Source organism: Leuciscus leuciscus (genome assembly GCF_965113295.1).
Source record: "Leuciscus leuciscus genome assembly, chromosome: 23".
In the NCBI taxonomy this organism is placed as follows: domain Eukaryota; kingdom Metazoa; phylum Chordata; class Actinopteri; order Cypriniformes; family Leuciscidae; genus Leuciscus; species Leuciscus leuciscus.
In genome coordinates, this window is record NC_138747.1 from 19750813 (window position 1) to 19772942 (window position 22130).

At 36.8% G+C, this 22130-nt stretch overlaps 3 protein-coding genes and 1 long non-coding RNA gene across 5 annotated transcripts; 3 read left to right on the top strand and 1 right to left on the bottom strand.

The window, feature by feature from the left end:
• The first annotated feature begins 543 nt into the window (after positions 1–543).
• misp (mitotic spindle positioning) lies at positions 544–9276 on the top strand. Of its 2 annotated transcripts, none has more exons than XM_082156739.1 (5): positions 544–823; positions 2709–5079; positions 5727–5968; positions 7372–7410; positions 7492–9276. In XM_082156739.1, exons 2-5 carry the CDS (start codon positions 2847–2849, stop codon positions 7576–7578), a joined length of 2601 nt encoding a protein of 866 aa, XP_082012865.1. In that variant the 5' UTR covers positions 544–823; positions 2709–2846; the 3' UTR covers positions 7579–9276. The 2 variants fall into 2 exon arrangements, with proteins under 2 accessions (XP_082012865.1, XP_082012864.1); XM_082156738.1 differs by lacking the exon at positions 544–823 and adding an exon at positions 902–1721.
• A 134-nt stretch (positions 9277–9410) lies between these two features.
• Positions 9411–13821, top strand: LOC309488532 (solute carrier family 46 member 2). The gene is made up of 4 exons (XM_082156811.1): positions 9411–12224; positions 12865–12948; positions 13109–13265; positions 13364–13821. The coding sequence occupies exons 1-4, from the start codon at positions 11273–11275 to the stop codon at positions 13392–13394; spliced, it is 1224 nt and encodes a 407-aa protein (XP_082012937.1). The 5' UTR covers positions 9411–11272; the 3' UTR covers positions 13395–13821.
• On the bottom strand, positions 13162–16989 carry LOC309488571. The gene is made up of 3 exons (XR_014202194.1): positions 16857–16989; positions 13751–13826; positions 13162–13275 (listed from the first exon to the last, which is right to left on the bottom strand). It is a non-coding gene; the product is annotated as an uncharacterized lncRNA (long non-coding RNA).
• On the top strand, positions 16647–21942 carry LOC309488494 (uncharacterized protein). The gene is made up of 3 exons (XM_082156768.1): positions 16647–17407; positions 18702–18822; positions 19007–21942. The coding sequence occupies exons 1-3, from the start codon at positions 16833–16835 to the stop codon at positions 19745–19747; spliced, it is 1437 nt and encodes a 478-aa protein (XP_082012894.1). The 5' UTR covers positions 16647–16832; the 3' UTR covers positions 19748–21942.
• The last annotated feature ends 188 nt before the right edge of the window (positions 21943–22130 follow it).

Sequence of the window (22130 nt, forward strand, 5' to 3'; positions counted from 1 at the left end):
TATATTTTCTGCCTTATTCTGTCATCTTTTTTTTTTTACATTGTATAAAATCCATGAGGATATTAGTGGTTGTTGTTCAGCTGTGTATTTTATTTCTTACCTAATTAAAAGCAAGTGATCAGATCAAAAATAAAATGTCAATTAGACAAAGGTCAGATAAAAACTGGTATTACACCTGACATTTCTGTCCCCCTTACTTCTGAAATGATGGCTAAGCCCTTGTTTTTAGTTTAAAATTGTGTCATGTCAATGGCCCCTGCCATACTGCTGTGTTCTTATCCACTAGATGTCAGGATTTGTATTTTTCAATTCCCAGAAACTTTTGTGCACAAAGGTGAAAGGACTCTGTAATAGACACTTTTTTTAGTTAAAAAGTTACTGGGGATGACTTTTACTTGGCCATAAAGTCTGGAATGTAATATATGAGTGTCATGCTCTTTATTTTTCAGTGACAGCTTCAGCTTTAATTTTAATTGCACTGTTGTTGTTATCCTCACTACAGTCCATACGGATACATCGTAGTTAACAAGAATGTTTATGAATTTATTCAGGCCCGTTAAACATCTCTAATTTTAACCATCAGATGGTTGTGTACAGATGGATCAGTAATAAGCTTTTATATTAATCTGCCAGGTGCCAATTCTTCCTCAAAACCCGTTACACAATCTATCATTCTGTTGCACTCCTTCAGTCTGGGTGTGGGGTGTGTCTATGCTTGCATATATGATATATTAGCTGAACTTTGTCAAGTCAGTGCAGTAAAGACAGAAGTGCATTCTTCATGTGACACTACAGGCTCTGATTCCACTTCTGATGTCAGAGGGTGAGTGTTGGTCATTTTTTCTTTGGCTAAAACGTTTTTTTTGAAAGTCTTGTTACGTTAGAATAAATACATTTGAAAAGCGTGAGATCATTTGTAAGAGAGACAGGATATATAAGATGCCTAAATCCGAGAATAGAGTGGCCTATATAGTAACCAGTAAATTAAAAGAGTAGAACTTTGAAAATGACTTATCAAAGGCAAAAGTACTTATCTCAATATTATAATATTTTTAATAGCGGGAATGTTTTCACTTTCAGACATTTTATTGTCACTGTACGCTAAAGGTTGATCAGGTTGAATATGGTTATGTATCTTACAATTGTTTTTTATAGAGTACTTTGACTGCATCTGTCTGAAAGAAAATAAAAAAAGAGCAGCTTGTGCACCTACTTGTGCTTTTTATGTTGAGTCCATTCCACATTCCACTGAGCATCTATCAAAACAGGCTGTTCTGTTATCAATGGTTGTTAAAATATGGGTCACCATTATGAAATTGCATTTGGATCTGGAAATGAAACTGTTAAAAAAAAGGTTTCATTAGGTAAAGACTCCCTGTAATTGGACTTACATGATTCTATGCTTTGGTCAACACACTGTAAAGCTACAGTACATTTTCTGCACATTTTGGGACACCCCTAAAACAGTCTGAGCCAATCAGCATAGGCAGAGCAGCGGTTTCCAGGAAATCAGTTTATCAGCGGTTCACAGTTCACAATGTCACACATGGGCACCCACTGGCAGTAAGCAAAACTCCCTTACAACTACGTAAGCTTGTTCAGAGTAGACAGTCTTATCTATTGTTTTGATGCAGTAACTCAGACCAGAAAATGTTTTTCCCGCAATGATAAATTATTTTACATAAAATATAGAATACTACAAATCTCTTCAATAACTTGAGGTGAGTGACAACTTTTTAAACCTTTATTACCAACTGAAGATGTATTTACATTTTCAAATACTTTTGTCATCAGAAGTTATTAGACCTAAATTAGACTAAATCATCAGAAATTATTATAAAAATGTAGTTTTTTCTCTCTCTTCTTTATAGGTTTATTAAAAACGTACACATTTAATTTAATTATTAAAAATCATAAAATATATAGCTTTTAAATAACCCATTGGCTGCATTTTTATAATTTAATTAGCAAATTCTTACTACAGAGATACAGACAGATGTCTTAATACAAAGTAGAAGATGGGTTAATGTATACTGTAAAAAAGTCAAACAGAAACATTGTTTTTCAGATGAATAGCAGGCTGAGTTAAAGAAACTATATCAATTTACCATGATTTTACTATAGTAAGGACATTTTTTTTGTAAATTGAGGAAATCTAAACAATCATGGAAATGCATTGTATAACAATTATGTCAGTTGAAGTTTTTAAAACTATTAAAGTTGACCATAGTAACCATAGTTTCCACTAAAATAACAGTTACTATAAACCTGTGCTAGCTTGGAGTTAGCCATCAACATAAAGAAATTAAACAAAATTGTACAAAATACCACAGTTAAAACATGGTTACTCTGCAAGAACTATGGTGTATTTTCACAAGGGGCAAGTGTATTGAAAGTGAAAGTGTATTATCTCCCTCTATGTATTATATTTTTTAACAGTTTTAAATTATTTTGTTTACTTTTTGTGTAATGTTATGAGTGTAAAATGTTTCGGAAAAAAATTCTAAATGTACATTGTAAATGTTTTTCACTCATTAGACACAACTTGCTAAACCTTTTAAGCTCAGACATCTTAAACCTTGTATGTTACATATCTGGAGATACTTAGTCACTTTTACTTACACACAATATATGTCAAACATCTGATACTCTCAACACACTCCAGTAGTAAATCTGTTTTCTTTTTTGTTTTTGTTTTTTTTACACAGAGACGGGCATCAACTGTGACAGTCAACCCATATGATTCATGCACACACCCCTCAGTAGAGGAGCAGGCTGTGATCCATTCCCGTCCTTCTCTGAGACCTCTACTTCCCAGACCTGCCCCAAACCATCCACTAGTCCCCATGACTAGCAACCCAAAGCGTTGGGTAATAAAGCCCTTCTCCCCTAAGCTAGAGCAGTCGGATTTGCGTTCCATATTGAGCCCTACTGGTCAACCACCTTCGCTGGAGAACACGTGGAGTAGCAGTCAGGACAGTGACTCTTTCAGGTTCAGTTTGGAAAGCATAACAGTAACAGGCATGCAGCCCACTGTGAAGGGGTTATCTGGCAGTGGTAAAAGCACCCCAGACATGATGGTCCAGGCCCGACAAGTGTCTGTGTCTGAGGATGGAAGTGACAGTGAAGACTGGATGGCCAATACCACAAGCAACCCCGGCAGCCCTGGAACTGCCAGCAGCACAGGCTCACATGTTGGGTTCTATTCCTTCGTAGATGACCCAGCAAGCCCAGAAGCAGAGATGAATGAAGTCTACATGATTTCTCCAAAAAGACAGGCCAAACTGAATACCTTGAAGGAGAAGAGCACCTTTAAGCTGCAGACGTACACAGAGGAAAAGAGACCTGGAAGGCTATTTGAAGAAACTAATGGAGATGACCGTTACAGAGTTAAGGATGTCTCCACAGTGAATGAAGAGGAGGAAAATCAAGATCGAATTGAGATCATCCGGAATCAGGCACCCAAGAATAGCCCTGCCCTTAAAGAGCAGTGGAGTGCCTTGGAAAATCTGGACCTCAGTAGCATGCCAAAAAGGCTCCTGGATGGGTTTAGTCTACGCTACAAACCAGTGAGTGCAAAGACCGAACAGGCCAGGGTTGAGCCTGGCACCATAGACAGTGAGCAAATTGATTTCAATGCAGCACGAAAGCAGTTTTTAATGATGGAAAGATCAAAACAGAATCCCTTCCAACAGAGCCCTCAGCAGCTTACTTACTCCCCTAAATTGCGAGGACAGTCTCTATCCTCAACAGCCAACATCTTCACTCCAAAACAAGTAAGCAAAGAGAACAGCCTAGAGGAGAAGCAGATCCCACTAGCAACACAACAAGAGGCACAAGTAAAGACTGTAACTGTGACTGAGGATCCAGAAGATGGTGTTCTGAGTGGTGCCATAGATGATGTTGATTCTGGTGACCAAAGTGGAGGCTACACCAATAATTGGAGCATTTCGAACGAACCTTCCATTTCAGAGATGGAAAGTAACATGACAATGTTTAGTGCAAATGAGACTCCCATTCAAAGGGAAATCAGAATTTCCCAACAACGTGAAGAGAGTCTACGGCGATCAAGGGGTATTTTGCGCTCAGACAATTCAGAGATGGTGGAGATTAGGACAAAGCCAATTTTGACCCTGTCGTCTTCACAGGTGAAAGCTGCAAAAGCCAAAGAAACAAACCGAGTGAGTTTCCTTATTCAGAGAGAGCTTGAACTTGAGAAACAGCGACATAACCCACAAAGTGTTTCAAGTCACCATATTCGAGAGAACCAAGTACAGGACAAGAAGTCATCTGATTCACAACCCGATGAAATTGTAATCACATCTACGAGGACAAGTCCCTCAAATGATGTAGAGCAAATAGCGGTCTCTGAAAATGACATGTGGATTACAGAGCAACCTGTACTAGTAGATGAAGTTGACATCTCAGATTCAAAGGAGGTTCTTTCGCCTTGCTGTCCTCATCGACATCCTAATGAATCTATGGTTCAAAGAAACACTGACAGCACCACTTTTGGAAACCAAGCCCAAATGAGTGCATATTCAGAGGAAAACAACCATTCTAAAGTAAGGGTATATAAAGAAAATGGTGTTGACAGCCAAACCAATAACCTCAGAACAAAAAAAGAGCCATCCTGGATAGCAGAAAATGACGACAGCATGTTAGGAAAGAACAGATTATACTCTCCAAATATTCCGTCCCCATTGGATCCCACAAAAAATAGTTGGTACACTCCTACAAGGAGATCTCACCTTGAGCACACCAACTGGAGCCCCAAAATGCAGAATGCCCCAGACAGCATCCGCCAGGAAATTGAAGAGGACCTCAGGCGTGAACAAGAGCTCCAAAATCTGAGAGAGTCTTTCTCAGTACTCCCCTCAGCACCCATGACTTCAGTGCCTACTTCCTCTGAACCCAGGTCTCCATTATATAGTAGTGAGGAAACTGTATTCTCACCACAAACTCCACATGGGGACATAGCAGAAGTGGATTCTGTAATTCCAGAAAAGAAGACTGATTATAGTTACCCTTATTCCTGGAGTCTGGACACTTTCTCTGTCTCTAGATTATCCATGGCAGGTAAAACTGTTCAGTCTCACTGCACTCAATACATGGCAAACATAAACATAACAAATGGGCAAAGGGGGACTGCATATAGGCACTATTGTCTGTTGTCTTATTATTCTGTACAATATTTGGGGCAAATGCATTTCATAACTTTCTTGTTTATAGCTAACTGATTAACTTAAGTGTTAAATGTTTATGGATGTCAGCAGCACAAAGGAATGAAAAAGAATTGCCAACTTAGTTTCTGAACTTTGGACATGACATGGCATTCTGCTTCACAGAAGAATGATTAATCATTTACTTTATGGATGTAAATGGACATTTCAAATTAAAGACTGTTTTTCAGACAATCCAATGCATACATGCTATGTCTTGTTTTCCAATATAATTTGTGCTGGTGCTTGGCCCTCTTCATATAAACCATGGATTCATGTCAGGCCGAGGTTACAGTACACTTATCAGTACAGAATCTGTATCCACAATGAAATTAAGACTACATTTCAACAGATATATTTGTTTCAAAAATATTCAGTGGAAAACATGAAACAGTATTTAAACATTTGAACTGTAATCCAGAGAAAAGGAATGGGGAAACAAATTACTTGTTTAAGTAGGTGAATGAATCATAATCATAATCTCTTGTTTTTCTTTATCTCCAGATAAAAGTCTACCGTTGTCCTCACAACGACCCAGTTCCAGACTGCCCTCTATGTCAATTATGACACCCCAGCCATGGGGAAGCCCAAAACCTATGTCCCCAACTGTTTCCCGAGTAACCCCCATCAAGCCCTTGAGCACACTTGCTGATGTGTCATCACCTGTCTCCCAGAAAGGTCTGACTGAGACACTGCTAAAGGACTTTGAGGACAGACGTGTCAAACTGAAGCTGGAAGAAAGTGCAGTGAGTGAACTCAGTCTGCTGAATTTCACATTTACCATGTTTCTTTCAGGAAACACTTTGATATCACAAAGCTCCTAAGTAAATAGCCCTTAGAGGGATAGTTAGTCCAAAAAATTTAAATTGTGTCATCATTTAAAGCTGCAGTCCGTAACTTTTTTGGGTTAAATACTATCCAAAATAAATTTTTGAGCAAACATAACCAGCCAGTGTTCAAAACTATCTGCTTGCCTTAGCTCGATTCAAAACGGTAAGCTTGTAATAATGTTTTTAACTCCAGTGGTACTGGTGGATTTCCGCGGGAAATTCGAGCATGTCTTTGCGTCAATGCGTCATATCTGTACACATAAAGAAGGTGTCCCGGCTAGTAGGCTATATTGCATGTGAGGATGTTGGAGGTGGAGATATAGCCTTTTCTCACAGCACTTGATATAATTAAACTTATCAATTTGATGGCGGATCCAGAAAGATTCAAACGACAATCACCAGTGACAACTGGAGATTTACCTGTTGTAAAATGCAAAAGACTTTCGGAGTGGCTACAGAAAAAAAAAGACTGCAAACGGGCCCATGTGAAAACAAGGATAAATATCGGAAGGGCTTTTGTAAGGTGGCGTGAACTCCGTGTTTTGAAGGGGTTCAAAGACGGACACAGAGACTGCTTTTTTTCTGCTGGACAGGTAAGAACCAGTTCTAAGGAACATTAATTTGTTGGTATGACAATTAGAAATTAGACTGCACAGAAATGGACTGAACTACAGGTAGCCCTAATACACATTAAATGTAGTCACGCAATGCTGATGTTGTTAACATTAACAATATGAGAACAAAGTATAATTTGCACGGTTTGATGTGATATGATAAGCGATCGATTTAATCACCGCGATTTACTGCAATGCTTTTTACCCTTAGTTGGTCAGAACAAAAGTGGATGTTACTTACTTGTTCAGTTGACATTTTCATGTGAAAATTCTTATGTTGGTCATACTTCCAAAAAGTAGAATCTGTGATTCCGAATGACAGTATCCACAGCGGCGCGGTGACTGACAGCCGCACATTCTCCTCAAAAAATTTGATTCATCCGAGCTGTGCCGTGCTGAGGCACAACCCACGTAAAGTTGAGAATTCCTCGAATAACTGCAATTGCAGATTTCAAACAGAGATGGCAACAAAGAGGAAAAACTACAGACTGCAGCTTTAATCATCTAATTTTCATTTTTGGGTGAACTATCCTTTTAATTTCATTCCAAATCGCAAATCCAAGGAAGAAAAAAAAAGTTATATATCTTTGATTAATATAATATATTTAGTAAAATACATACAATAGATACAGTTTTAACAATGTATTTAGAGACGATAAAAAAAATATATAATTTATACATTTTTCTTTCCTCATTGTCTCTTAGTACGCTGGGATCCAACCTGTTGATGCCGTAAACAATGAGGTGAGATGAGGTTTTCTATGTCAAGTGCTCTCTGATGAAGATCCATTTTGATCATGTTGTGTAACAGTGGTTTCTCCACAGGTCGTAGAGGCCACCCGTGTAACAAGGCATAAAAACCAACGAGCCCTGCAGTGGGAGGCGGGCATGTACGCCAACCAGGGGAGCTAATGAATCATCATCGATATAACAGGATGCACACCTGAAATCATCTTCAGACAGGACTAGTTTTAATACCAAATTGCACTTACAGACACACTACTTGTGCCACCTCACCATATAAAGTCAATGAACGTGAAACATGGATGGGCATCTCATTCACAGTTTTGCTGGCTGTTTAGAATCAACTGGCATGGTGGAAATAGTGTAGGTGTGGAGAGCATCTTGCCTGCTTGAATTGCATGCATTCGCTTATGCAGAGAAGTTCTAGCAAATTCAATAATGAAAACTTTCTTTATCTATTTCTCCGCCCAGTACATTAACAGTAACATTTAACTATCATCCTTTATTCTTTTAAAAATACACATTTATAAAAAATGAAAATAAAAGATCAAACTGTAGTGCAGATTATTCAATGACCTTCATCAGTGCTTAAATGGACAGGTCAGTTTGCTTTTTATATGAGGAATAAAACAAATTAAGAAAAGTATAATCACAGAGCCAGTTTCCATATGTAAAGAGGAGGGCCTAAGAAATCTGGACCTGGACATGAACTCATTAACACACACAAGCCTGTTGATCTAACAAAGTGGTCTTTGTTTTGAAATAATGTTGAATCTTGCTTTTTACTGAAAAATGTAAAATATTAATAGAATATTCCTTTTGTATTGAATTTTGAAGATTCAAAAAGTTGCTCTGGAGATTTTTGCAGTATTGTAAATGTGATATGAGAATTGTCTTTTTTAAAGAAAAAAATTTACAATCTACTTAAAGATTATACATTGTAAGTTATGTCATCATCACTCAGAAAAGTTTTGTTTCAATAATAGTCTGGTGTATCTAAATTAACTTAATAGATGTATTCTGTGTTGTTAACCTAATAATACAAATAATGATAATACACTAATATTAAAAATATATAATAAAATGCTTGATTTTAGTAGAGATGTTTCATTTAGTCAAACATATTTATTATATTTTTGTAGAATATAAGATTTGCTACAAGATTCAAGGGCCTGGAGAGTGATTCCCAACCAGTGGTACTGCAAAAGATTTTAAGCGAAAGAGAGAACAAAAATAGATTAAACTAATTGAGATAAATGTTATGATATTTGTATCACTTCTCACTTTTAAGGAAATCAAACATAATGGAAAAGGAAAGGAAATAGGGTTTTATACATTTGCTGAGTCGGTTTTACAATCACAGTATTATTTTTTTATTGTTTCTTTTTTTCAACATAAATAATGACTGACTTTATAAGTATATAATGAGCTAAGCTGAATGTTTGGTGTTTATGAAGGTGTACTTGAGCCTTATTAATTATGTTGGGACACATAGACAAAAAATGTTGGAAAACACTAGTCTAGTAATTGTAAAAAATAAAAATAAAAGATTAAAAAACCAAACAATCAAATTATACATTTATACCGAGTGTCTTGACTTGTTTGCTAACTACTACTATGTTAACAAGCTCCACCAATATTCTCATCCCACTAATTAAGCACTGTCAAAATCTGATACACCTGCAGAATAATCTCAGGCTCCAGTCCATCTAATGAATACCTCTGTGCAATATTTCTGTTAAATTCAAGTTAAATGTGGTGTTCTGTTGTTGTTGTTGTTGTTGTTGTTGTTGTTTCTTTGAATGCCAGCACATGTATGACTATGGCACTACAGCGCCCCCTAGTGAATAAACTCTATTAACATGATTTTTCTAAATCCTTGCAAGGTAATATGCTTAATTGTTTGGTAATTCAGTGGCAGTGTCATAAATGTGTCTACACAACAGTAAAACAGATTACATGAAGCCACAGATGCTAGACAAGACTCAAAACCACCTCTGAACGAACCCCTGTGTATTGATATCACACTTTGTTTTTATGCTCGCCGAGGTGAAATTGAGGGAATCTCATGGTACAGTAGATGCATTCACAAGCAGCAACAAGTTTCCTTTTAAAATCACTTTCACTTCAATCACACAGCTTCTATCCTGATTTAAACTAAGTTCAATGCCAAGCGGGGCTTTCCACGCTTTCACATCAATTAAAATCCATTTCCAGTAGATAAAACCTGTGAGTATATCGTGAGATTTTTTTCTGTATTTTAACATCAATTTTCATATTAGCCTGTACTAGCATTTAAATGCATGAGTGTAATTGCATAACATCTGCTATTGTGTGTATAATCAGTGAGATGACATATTTTATTCAGCATTTATAATTTTGATTTAAAAGATGATCAGTCTTAATCTTTGGGCCATGTGAAGAAAACATAAGCTTACTTCAGCTTGTACTGTTGTTCTCTTTCTATTTATTTCCATGCAACATTAATGTCAATAATATGGAAAGATATGGGATAGTTGTCACACTTTTTTACAACAGTGAATATTTCTCAAGGTGGCTTTATTTTTGGAAGTTTATTTTTTACTTTATCCAATATGCAATATTGGAATATATTCCAATATTTGGAATATACCAAAATATGTTTGGCTTTATTCTGTAGACACACACCTTAAAGTTGCTTCCTAAATGTTTTCTATATAAAAAATAATAAAAAATCATGAGAGATTGTACAGCAAAAAGACACATGTACTACAACCTGAAGTTGGACATTTTACTATTATACTAAAAGGAGCCATTTTGATTTGAGAATATTTGGTATACATACATATATAATGCCCGTTTTTGGTGAGTATCCTCATAAGCACAGTCTCAAATGAGTTTTAAAATGAGTTAGGATTTCGAATTGAAGGTCTTGAAAAAAGATTTGGGAGAAAATCAGTTGTGTGTCAAATCCGTGTCATGTCATGTTAGCTCTTAAAGTGACAGCAGCTTAATATACCTGCTGCAGTCTGTGTCATTAATGTTAATCAATGTTAGTGAAAGTTCTAGTAAATTGAGACGCTTACAAGGATGTCATATTTCTAGTTTACTTAAAATATTATTTTTTTTTAAAAACAAGGAAAAGAATGACTGGAGTACTTGACAAGACAAAAACTAAAATATAAGCGCTTGCACTTAGTATTGCCGTCACATGGTACGTGTTACTTTTCTGAGTGCAGGCACTTAGCAACCATCCAGAACATCCTAGCAACTGCCTAGCAATCATTCAGAACACCCTAGCAACTTAAAACTGCTTCAAGCTTTTTAAACATCAAAGTTTGTTCACAAACTTTACTCCACTAGTTTGTGCTATTGCTTGTAATTTTTTTATGCATTCACATTTTATTACTGACTGTTTTCTTGTCTTAAAAAAAAAAAAAAAAAAAAAAAAAACTTTATAGTTAGGCCAATATTTGTTGTCGTGGTATAAAAATTGGAACCGAGAAATTTCACTGGTATGTAAAATGTTGTCATAACATATTTGTAAAGGTTACATGGGTCAAAAACAACAAAATCAATAACTAAATGTGACATTTATTATAATGGTTTTATGTGAAGATTGTTTTAAGTTAAATTAAATTAAAAGTTGTTATATTTTTAAAGCCTATTTTAATGTTAAAAACGATGGCTTTCAATTATACTGTAATGTTGAATTGCTATGATTTCTCATTTCATGGCAGACTTTTGAGACAAAAAACTTGATTATTCATGATTAATTTAAGAAACAAATGTGTGATTAAGCTAATTAGTTCATTTTTTTTAATAGATTGACAGCACTAATATATATAAGGCTTATCTTTTGTCTTAAAGGTCTGCCAATCAAATGGGGGCCATTCTGACTTTAGTGGAGCCAGTGGTTGTCATCAATAAACTGGGGACGTCCTTCTTTGAAATGGCCCTCACGCAAACTGTGTACAACCATTCGCTGAGGGCAACACGAGGAGACAGTGATCAAGCACAGGCGTTATCCTCACGCTTTCTTCTGATTCAGAGTGTGTTATCCTCATTGGCGGCCATGTTGTCCATTATACCACTGAGCCGCATGGCGGACCGTCATGGACCTAAAGTCTTCCTGGTGGCCTCTCAAATGGGTTCAGTTTTGGGCATGTTTATGCTTGTCATCTTCATGTACTGTGATGTTCCTCTGGAGTTTCTGTACTTGGGCTCTTTGCTGCATGGTTTGAGTGGAGGCGGGCCAATGTTCTGGGCCGGGGTGGCTGCCCTGGCATCTCTGAGTTCGAAGCAGTGCAAACGCACTCTTAAACTCAACATCGTGGACTTCTGTTTTGGGGTCGCAGGGGTCGTGGGAGGTCTCCTGTCTGGATATCTGTACCAGATGGGACCATCAATTCTCCTCCTGACAGCAATTCTTGTCAGCGTTGTGGCACTACTATACACTGTGTTTGCCTTCTCTGACTTGAGATGTTCCCAGTCCGAGGGAGAGCCGTTGCTGACTGAATCCGAAAGTGGGAACAGGATGGATCGAGTCTCCATAGGCATGCTTATGACAGCCATGGTGCTGTTCATGTTAGGCGTGATCGGGGCAGAAAATGTGCTCCAGCTGTATGTACTGAAGCCCCCTCTGAGCTGGGACTCGGTGTGGGCAGGATATGGCAGGGCCGCCACTAGTGCCATGTACCTCAGTAGCTTCTTAGGGGTTGTGATTCTGTTCAATGTGTTGGGGGACACAGCCCTCACTCTTCTGGGGATTGTGTCCAACTGCACAGGGATGGCAATCATGACATTTGCAATAGAAAGCTGGGTCTACTTCCTGGGTAAGTTGGTTTTAAGGGGTAGTTCACCCAAAAATGAAAATTTCAAATGAAAATCATTTACTCACCCTTGAGTTGTTCCAAACCTTTATGAATTTCTTTCACAAAAGAAGATATTTTGAAGAATCTCGGTAACCAAACAGTTGATGGGCCCCATTGACAAAAATATTGTGGAAGTCAATGGGGTTCATCAACTCTTTGGTAACCCATATTCTTCAAAATATCTTCTTTACATGGTCATGTAAATTGTCATGTAAATTAATAAAATCTTTTTTATACTGAATATACATTTTTAGTTATGCCAAGCTCTAAAATATTTTATCAGGTAGAAACTGGACTATCAAACAGTAAACAAAGTCAAAATGGGACCTTTGAATATTGCTGTGGACAATGAGTTAACTAGGAGTTTAAAGATCAGTTTATCGCATTTTTGCAGACGAAATCTAGTCATTTCAATAGGAATCTACGCAATTGCGAATTTTGCAAGAGGGCAAAAGATTTACATGTCCGTGACGCTGCATCTACGCTACTAGGTGTCATAAGTCCAACGTGACCGACATAATGTGCAATATAAAAAAATCATCATTGTAAAGCTGTTTTGGTTTGAATATGTTTTTGCATTGAGATGTGTTGTTTCAAACAGCTAGAGGAATCATGATGTTCGCCTGCGTTCCCATGCCAACTCTGCGAGCAATGCTGTCCAAGAATCTGCCTCCACAGCAATATGGTAAAGTCACCAATGCACAGAAACAAAAACTAAAGACAGAGAAGTAACTATTCTAGCAGGCCATATATGGAAGTCGTACATCTAAGTACAAGCCATATATTTGAAGTCATAATGCATGTTATTTGACTTCATGAGAGTCATCTGCTGTTTCTCTTGGCAGGGCGAGTTTTTGGGCTGCTCCAGCTGGTTCTGGCTGTGACTGACCTCTTGTCTAATGTCTTTTTCACCTCCATTTACCCACTTACTCTCGGCTGGTTCAGTGGCTTCTGCTTCCTCCTCTCCTGTGCCATTAGTTACATTAGTGCCGTCCCGATCATGTAAGTAAATCTACCGTTAAAAAAAAACAACAGCAAAAGTTTTTTGGTGGTTTCTTCTCAGATCATGCGTAGTAACAGTTACTTATTTTGTTTTTCAGTTATCTAAGTGGCAGAGAACATGGAACCTGAGAACATGAAAATGTGTCTGTTGTAATTCATTTTGAGCCCCTAATGAGATATGGTGATTGAAAATATATGATTCAATGCTTTTGCGTTTGCATTCCATGTGACACTTTGCGTTCTCTCACCAAAGTTTTGCATCCCCATGAAACTTTGCGTTCACTTGCAAAAGCACTGAAATATAGTTATTCCTCCCATCTTATGTCACACAAGTTTTGCAAGTGAACGCAAAAGCATTGAAATAAAAATTTTCTTCACATGTCATTTTTGCCCATCACCATGTGCCTTAAAGGGATAGTTCAACCTAAAATGAAAATTAAAGAATAGTTCACTTAAAAACGAAAATTCTGTCGTCATTTACTCACCCTCAACACAAAGGAAGATATTTTGATGAATGTCTGTAACCAAACAGTTGATGAACCCTATTGACCTCCATAGTATCTATTTGGTAAAAAAAAAAAAATTTAAAAACATAAAAAACAATAATGTATTATTTAACAAAAATCCTAACCTTGGCCTTTGGTCTTCTGTGCAAAGCTATAATGTGACGTGCGTTCATGAGACTCTATTAGCACCGCAGTTCAATCTGACTTGCCCAGAAAAAGCACAAAAGTTGTGAGAAATTAAGATGAATAAAACACGACAGAAATACAATGCCAAGAAATCCCAAAGAATTATCTGTGTGCTTTCTTAACTGTGAGTAGAATATCTCCGGACTGGAACTCCGGTTGTCAGATGACAGTCAGAATGACAGTTGCCAGATGTGAAAGCGATAACTTCTTTACATGGTCACTATTCACTGTCATTATATGGACGAACACAAGCCTTTTGTAGTCCGGCAAAGAAAGAAGGGCATTCGGTATTAGAACATAACCAGGATGAGAAACTTATGATTAAATTTTCATTTTAGGGTGAACCAACACTTTCTATATAACCCTCCATATATTTCTATTGGATATCTATCTTGTTAATTACATGATTTTATTGTTAGAGAGCAGCATTACAGATGGTGTATATTGTTACAATAAATAGTCTGTGCTTCCTGTATGGGTTATTCTCAATAAACCTAATTTAAAGAGCTTGTTGCTTGTTGGTTGGTTGCTCAGTCATGCTGTTCCCAAGTTGGCTATATTGTAACAGCATGAGTACGCGGTTTGGTTCTGCAGTTCAGTAATAAAGTTTTTTTCTCCAAATTCAATTAATGTTTTGGTTCAGGTGTGTTTTATTTGTAATGTCCAACAGCTGCCACATGGTGTCACCAAATCGTCTATGCACGACCCACTATGGCAAGCAGAATTATATTAGAAAACTTTGGTTTGATTTTATTCATGGATATATTTTAGTTTCAATTGTATTTTGATGAGTACTATTTATAATTTGAAGTCAGAATGATAATAAGAGATATCTCTGTAATCCTAATGTAAGACGATTCAAATGTAAAAAAAAATATTTTTTTATAGCTGTCAGTGTTTATTATAATTTATCCGTGCACACAATTCTTTTTTTATTCATGTGCCCGTGTTATCTTTAATCAAAAACCCTAACTTCCAAACCCCCTCAAAAGAAAGAACTGTTGGTTCGCCAAACTGGATTAAACCGGATTGAATGTAATGCAGAGGAGTCATAAAGCGCTTTTTTCTTTAACAAAGAAAATGAAGATTACCGGTATGAGCACATACTAAAAAGTCCGATGGCGGCGCTGACGTAAGAACTCTGCTTTGGGCCAATGGCCTTTATGCACAGCTGCACTACTTCCTGAACTTCAGGCAGGTCCTCTGTTTCCTGTCTGACATTATTGGACAAACTGATTAATCCAGGTGGTCAGGCACACCTGGGGCATGTTCAAGTTCAAAACGGTGCGCAACGTTTTGCTACGGTTTCCGGGTTGAACGTCATGTTTCCTGGAAACGGCGTGCACCGGTGTGCAACGGGGTTTGAGATACGTTTTCTCTTGTTTGGTGGGTGTGTCAGAACTGCAGTCCAATCAGCAGCAACATGTATATAAAACACGGGGTATTAAAGTGAACTTGCACAATGGGTTCAAGGAAAAGTAATTTACAAATGTGTTCGATGCAGCTCGGTATACGCAACAACTGAGGATATTAGAAGACATGTTTGTCGTAAGTTTTATTGTAAAAATATAGGATATCAACATAATGATGTAGTTGTTTATATTTTTAGCTTCATTGCAAGTGTATGACATTTGGTATAGAAATAAACAATGGTAATTAAGTGCTTTTCCTAAAAATGAGAAAGAAAATACAGGGTATTAAAACAGTATGACCTACAAATAAAGTCAGTATGTGAGGCTAAATAGATGTATTTTAGTCTGAATTAGGTAAGATGTGTGCTTCCATTTCAGTTTCAGCAATCCCTTCACTCGATTGGGATGTTCTCTTTTGTTCTGGGCGGCAAGTGCAGTAACTGTAACATCGAGCATATTTTGTAGTATTAAACACATATTTATACCGACTTCATCAGGCTCAGAAAATTCTTCACAAAGAACACAAAGAATTAGCCTTCTCAGCTGCCATAGTTGCAACTCTTGCGTCATCAGAACAGTGTGTTCAACGCATCACCGTTTCTGTTTAAAAAACGTTGTGCAACGTTTTGCCGGGGCTGAACGCAGCCCTGGATTAATCAGTTTGTCCAATAATGTCAGACAGGAAACAGAGGACCTGCCTGAAGTTCAGGAAGTAGTGCAGCTGTGCATAAAGCCCATTAAAGTTCTAACAACGGCACAGCATTTAAAGATAGTTTTCGATGACTGAGATCACAGAATTTACCTGGTATTTTGGTGCTTAAGTGTGAATGGTCTCTTACTAGAAAGCCTTTGCTTGTGTGAACAGCATATTTCTGTATTTACCGGAAAAGTAATTCTGATAATTTACCGGGGTTGCTGTGTGAAAGGGGCTAATACTTCTTTGTTAATGTAATAAAACACTAATTTCAATTATTTAAACCAGTCTTTAAACTAATTGCTGGATATTTGTCAGTTTGTAAATGCATTAACACCATAGACCTCGACTCCCTGTGTTCTAAGGGTCACATTTGTGACCAGACATAAAACCCATTTTTCAATGGGCTTTTCAATTATTATTATTTTTACATAATTGACATTGATTGTTTAATTTCCTGACAAATACCATACAAATTCATATCTCTGGGAAAAAATGTGGGATTAAATTGGTTGGTTAAATGCTAAAGCGGCTTGCCATATATATGCCTACTGCCTACGTATTTCCGCTAAACTTTCAGTGTCTACTCGAGCTTCCGGTATAGTATTCACTGATGACAAACTGTGGTAGTAGGCTAGTAGTAGCCTAAACTCTTTCTGACATATTTAAGTTAACTATCGATCACAAACAAATTGATACATCATTACATAATACATATATTATTAACATGCACTTTTAATATATTATTTTCAAATATATCGTATTAGTAATGAGCACAAAAGGCTTTAAATACCTTCGGCGTGAAGGTGGCGCATCGTCTCGATATTGTTGTGTCCCGTTCTGTAAAATGTCCTCACGGTTTAATTCTGTGATAAGTTTCCATAGTTTCCCTTTGGACGACGAAATACGGAAAAAGTGGCTTCTCAATGTCGGGCGTGAGGATTTGAACGTTAGTCCTAATACAAGAGTCTGCAGTCGTCACTTCAAGAGTGATGATTTGATTGAGCCATCGACTCCTACAGCACGCCGGCTGCTGAAGAAGGGCGCTGTGCCCACGGTGTTCCCGAGGAACGATTCCATTCCAGCACCAAAGCGCACAGAGTTACGGAAGAGGAGGAAAGTTTTCACTGATTTTAAAGAGGATCGCGTGCCTAAGGACTTCCCGCATTGGGATCATGATTATTGCTCATCTCCAGTCCAGGTTAATCTGGCTGTGGATCAGAACGAAGATCTTCGAAAGCAGGTGGAGAGCCTGAGGAGACAGCTGGCAGAGTTGACTGTGCTTCAGAGATTTTGTTTGGGGCGATTTGCTGCATCTGACGATGACATAAGGTTTTACACTAGGTAAGCTCTAAAACGTAAACAGTAGGCTAAGCTATAACATAACGTTACACATTGGTCCTCTGAATCTATAACTACTCTTAGGTCTTTTAATAATACATATGTTAACAGAAGTTCGCTTAATTGTATTGAATGTGCACTTGCAGTTTACAAATAACTGTACGCATAATATAATAATGATACAAAAATATGCCACTTAACTTTTCCTAAAGAGTACACTCTCATGACACACAACACTGTGTAATGCATGAATGAATCTCTGTAATTTAATTACTTATCCCTTAATTAAAGTAAGGGATTGCCCTTAATTTTTCTGTAATTTACAGTTTTGATCTAATTGCATTAAATACTGTATAGACTATAGAATAATTCTATATAAAACAATAGTGGATTTAACATAAAAATTGAAAGCCTAATGTTAAAATTTATGTTTTTAATGTAACCTTCTCGATTTAAATACTTTGGTCAGTTCAAGAATAATTTATTTGCAATTTATATTATTTATTTGAAAACATTTAAAAGAGCGCTTTCATGTCTACTCCTGTATTTTTCAACTGTACACTTGTATTGGTTACACTTTTGAAGATATAGTAGCTGAAATTAATTACTTTTTTGGGAGTAATTTACCCAAAATTGATGACATGTTTCTGAAAACACTTAAGAACACACAAAAAGTGCACTTTGTAATGTCAACTTTTTTGTTGTTGATGTGTTAACAAACATAGTTAAGCACATTAAAAGCACTTGACTATAATTAACTGTAGTGTGGTTATTTGATATTACATTTAAAGTTAATATATATTTTAAATGTACTAAATTGCGACATTACAAATGTGCAATTTCAAATATATTTAAATACATGACACACAGGTTTCAATAGAAATGCTATTAATGTATGTATTTTTTTTTTGTTTACCATAAATGCTTGTCAGTAAATTAAATTAAATTCTAATATGACATATAAAGATGTACTTAAGTCCTATTTAAGAAGGTCAAAAAGCACTCTTAAGTTCAACTTACTGTAATATAAGCCTTCATTAAATACATTTTCATTTAATTGTAAATGATGCGCAGTCAATTATCTGAAAACATTACATTCAATCAGTTTGTATGCAAACATATCATTTTAAAGTAGGCTATTAGTATTAGGCTATTATAAAAAAAATATAAAAAAAAAGATTTATAGTTCATAAAGCCTTATATTTTGCTCTTAACAAAAAGTAAGCTTCAACTCTAGTTTGTGCATTACATTTGTTGGTGTCTATTTTATCTCAAACATGTCCCACATCTCGTGCAGGTTTGCGACTTACAACCACTTGATGGCGTTCTGGAGACTGATAGAGCCTGCATCCCACAACATGCTTCGTTTGACCAGAGCAACAACAAAGAGTGAAGATGGAGCATCAGACAGTGCATCTGTAAATAATTACTTTATGCAATTTACAACTCTATAATTATCATTTATAATCTATCATTTATTATGCTATATATTAAATACATGACTGTGAGAATAGAAAGTGGAAATAGATTTCTAGTGTAATAGTTTCTAATGTTACTTTCTCTATATAAACATACACTTCTCCAATTTTGTTATTTTAACAGTATCAGTCCTTGCAGCCCGTAGATGAGTTTTTTCTCTTCATGGTCCATCTCTCGATTGGGCTAACAAAGAGGGATCTGGGCCACAGATTCAACATTCATCAGTCCACTGCGAGTCAAATAATTACAAAATGGGCCAATTTTCTGTACACCATTCTTGGATCTGTGCGCGTCTGGATGTCTGAGGAGGCGGTCAAGGCTCAAATGCCAAAGGAATTCAAAGACTACCCAGACACACAAGTAGTGATTGACTGCATAGAGCTGCGTTGCCGAACACCATCCTCTCTCCGGCTTCAAGGTGAAGAGTCCCAGTGCTCCTTCAAGGGGTTAATTGGCATAGCACCGCATGGTGCAGTCACGTTTGTGTCATCCTTGTTTGCAGGATCTGTCAGTGACAATGAACTTCTGAAGCAGTCTGGGATTGTGTCGCTCCTGAAACCTGGAATGGCCATTATGGTCGACAAAGGTTTTTTTGTAGATGACTGTGTACCATGCAAAGTTTACAGACCTGCTTACCTGTTCAAGCAGGAAGAGTTCCCAGCTAATGAGGTGAAGGAGACTCAATCCATTGCTCGGCTGAGGGTCTACACTGAGCTCCTTATCTGCAGAGCGAGGCAACACCAGCTGTTTGATACAGTCATCCCTCTCTCCAACATCGAGACCATCAACCAGCTACACACTGTTGCTTGCCTCCTTACAAACTACCAGAATGGCCCTTTGTTACAAGCATGGGCAAAGGATTAAAGACTAGACAAAACTTACTGTTGGGGATTAGATCAAAGGATTCATGTAACTGTAGATAAATGTAAACATGTAAATATTAATAACTCTGATACAGTGTTTCTGTAAGCATGTAAATATGAATAATTTTCATAGTGTTTCTGTAAGCATACACAACTTTACAGTGGCATGCAAAAAACACAATGTAATCGTGTAAATATAAATTAATTAAGTTTTTCTGTATTTGAATGAATAACTTTGTAAAGCCTTTCCTGTACATCACTGTAATGTAAACATGTAAAAATTACATAAATACAGAAACGCGGTGTCAAAGTTATTTACACTTTGACAGTGGTGTACGGGAAAGCTGTATAAAGTTATTAATGTTTACAGAAAACCTGCATAAATGTAAACGCAACATACATATAACTTTTATGCAATGTTTCTGTAAACCTATAAATAAGGTTATAATGTGTTTCCTTTACACCACTGAAATGGAAACATGTTAATATAAATAACATGGTATAAAAGTTATTTATATTTACATGTTTACAGTTTACAGGAAAAGCTTTATAAAGTCATTTATGTTTACAGAAACACTGCATCAATGTAGATCAAAGTAAATGTAAATAACTTTAATGTGTGTCCTGGACACCACTGTAATAGAAATATGTAAAGATGAATAAATGTATAAAACTTTTCCTGTATACCACACTATGATATAAACATGTAACACTTAAAGGGATAGTTTACCCAAAAATGAAAATCCTGTCATCATTTACTCAAGTTGTTCAAACCTATATGAATTTCTCACTTCTGCTGAACACAAAAGAAGATATTTTGAAGAATATGGGTTACCAAAAAGTTGATGGGGCCCCATTGACTTCCATAGTATGGACAAAAAACTAAAACAAAACACTATGGAAGTAGATGTAGGCCATCAACTGAATTTTCATTTTTGGGTGAAATATCCCTTTAACTTTTCTGTAAACGCGTACATAAAGAAATGTTTCTATAAATATAAATAACTTTATAAAGCTTCTCTTGTACACCACTGTAATGTAAAGGCCTTACTGATAGCTAGGCCTCTGCTCTGGCCTATTTTTTACCTGGCCAGATCATGTGATGATTCATTTAGCTACCTTGGAGACAATGAGTCTCAGTTTCTGTTGCCCCCCCATCTATTATTTAGCTTTAAGCAGGTGCGTCTCCTACGGCACAGGGGGAAAAGTAATTTCCTGAGTGTGACAAACAGGTAATTATTGATGATGATACTTGATGCCAAAGCTCTCATTGTCCCATAGTCCTTCTGGACAAGACATATAAAGCTTGTAAACCATTTTGCAGGTTCAAATTGAAACTGTTATTTTAGATCAGACATGTGAAATCACCAAGATTTCTATACATTTTAATGTAGGGCTTTTACATTTCCTTGAATACAACATGGTTCCATCAAACCAAAAATGTTTTTATTTGCTTGTTTTAATGTTGATCTGTGAAAAGAGGGAAATGACAGTAAAGACGACTCAGCCAGGTGGTCGCAAAAGACTCACTGCGAAGGCTCTGAGACATCAATGAGATCATGGAGCCTTTGATATCTGAGGCGCTTAAATCTAACTGACAGCATTCCAACTAAATAAGATTCTGTTCATAAGACTGTGTGACGGATCAAAGGCCAGTTACAGTATTTTATCTAAAAGAGACTAGATCCTTCATCATAGTCCTACTTTGGCCAGTATCGGTGATGCTGGAACCTTTATCGATTTAATTTACATATATAGAGAGAGAGCCTATAGGGTATATTTCACATCATCTTTTAGTATTTTGTGGAAACAGTAATCAAATCCCTAATCAGACATAATGGATTTCTGCTACCACTTCAAACTTAAATATTCATGTAACCGGTTAGATTAGCTTTCAGTCTGCTGTTGTTGTGTCTAGTTTTCCATTGGCTGTTTAGACTTATTAAAAACTGTGGACAAGAGTGATCACGTGTATTCTATTATGTTAAAATGATTGGTATACCATTAAATGCATAATTGATCTATTTGATCAAGTCAAGTTACTATTACTCTGGCAAAATAACAGGTTAATCCGTTTATTGAACAAAATTAAAACGTATTCCATTAGTTTATACTACATTTTTCAAACACGCAGAACAATACTAGGATGCACGACACGCAATTTCTCCCTCCTCAACTGTAACCGCCCTTTGCTTTCAACTCGTCTTATCCAATCACAATCCTCCTCGTGTCTTATACTCCCACTATTTTCTAGGGTTGACCAATCACCGAGCTCATCGCTGAGGCTTCACTCAACGCACTCCGCCATTTTGTAGCGCTTTAAGAAAACTCAGCCAAGCAACAAAGTTGCGGATCAGAGCTGCTGTTCCTCTGTGTGCAATGGA

Coding starts and splice junctions, on each gene's coding strand:
- misp (XM_082156739.1), top strand. CDS start 2,847: ATGACTAGCAACCCAAAGCGTTGGGTAATAAAGCCCTTCTCCCCTAAG. Junction 5,080..5,726: donor CTCTAGATTATCCATGGCAG/GTAAAACTGTTC, acceptor CTTTATCTCCAG/ATAAAAGTCTACCGTTGTCC. Junction 7,411..7,491: donor TTGATGCCGTAAACAATGAG/GTGAGATGAGGT, acceptor GTTTCTCCACAG/GTCGTAGAGGCCACCCGTGT.
- LOC309488532 (XM_082156811.1), top strand. CDS start 11,273: ATGGGGGCCATTCTGACTTTAGTGGAGCCAGTGGTTGTCATCAATAAA. Junction 12,225..12,864: donor AAGCTGGGTCTACTTCCTGG/GTAAGTTGGTTT, acceptor TGTTTCAAACAG/CTAGAGGAATCATGATGTTC. Junction 13,266..13,363: donor ATTAGTGCCGTCCCGATCAT/GTAAGTAAATCT, acceptor TTTGTTTTTCAG/TTATCTAAGTGGCAGAGAAC.
- LOC309488494 (XM_082156768.1), top strand. CDS start 16,833: ATGAGCACAAAAGGCTTTAAATACCTTCGGCGTGAAGGTGGCGCATCG. Junction 17,408..18,701: donor GACATAAGGTTTTACACTAG/GTAAGCTCTAAA, acceptor CATCTCGTGCAG/GTTTGCGACTTACAACCACT. Junction 18,823..19,006: donor GAGCATCAGACAGTGCATCT/GTAAATAATTAC, acceptor TTATTTTAACAG/TATCAGTCCTTGCAGCCCGT.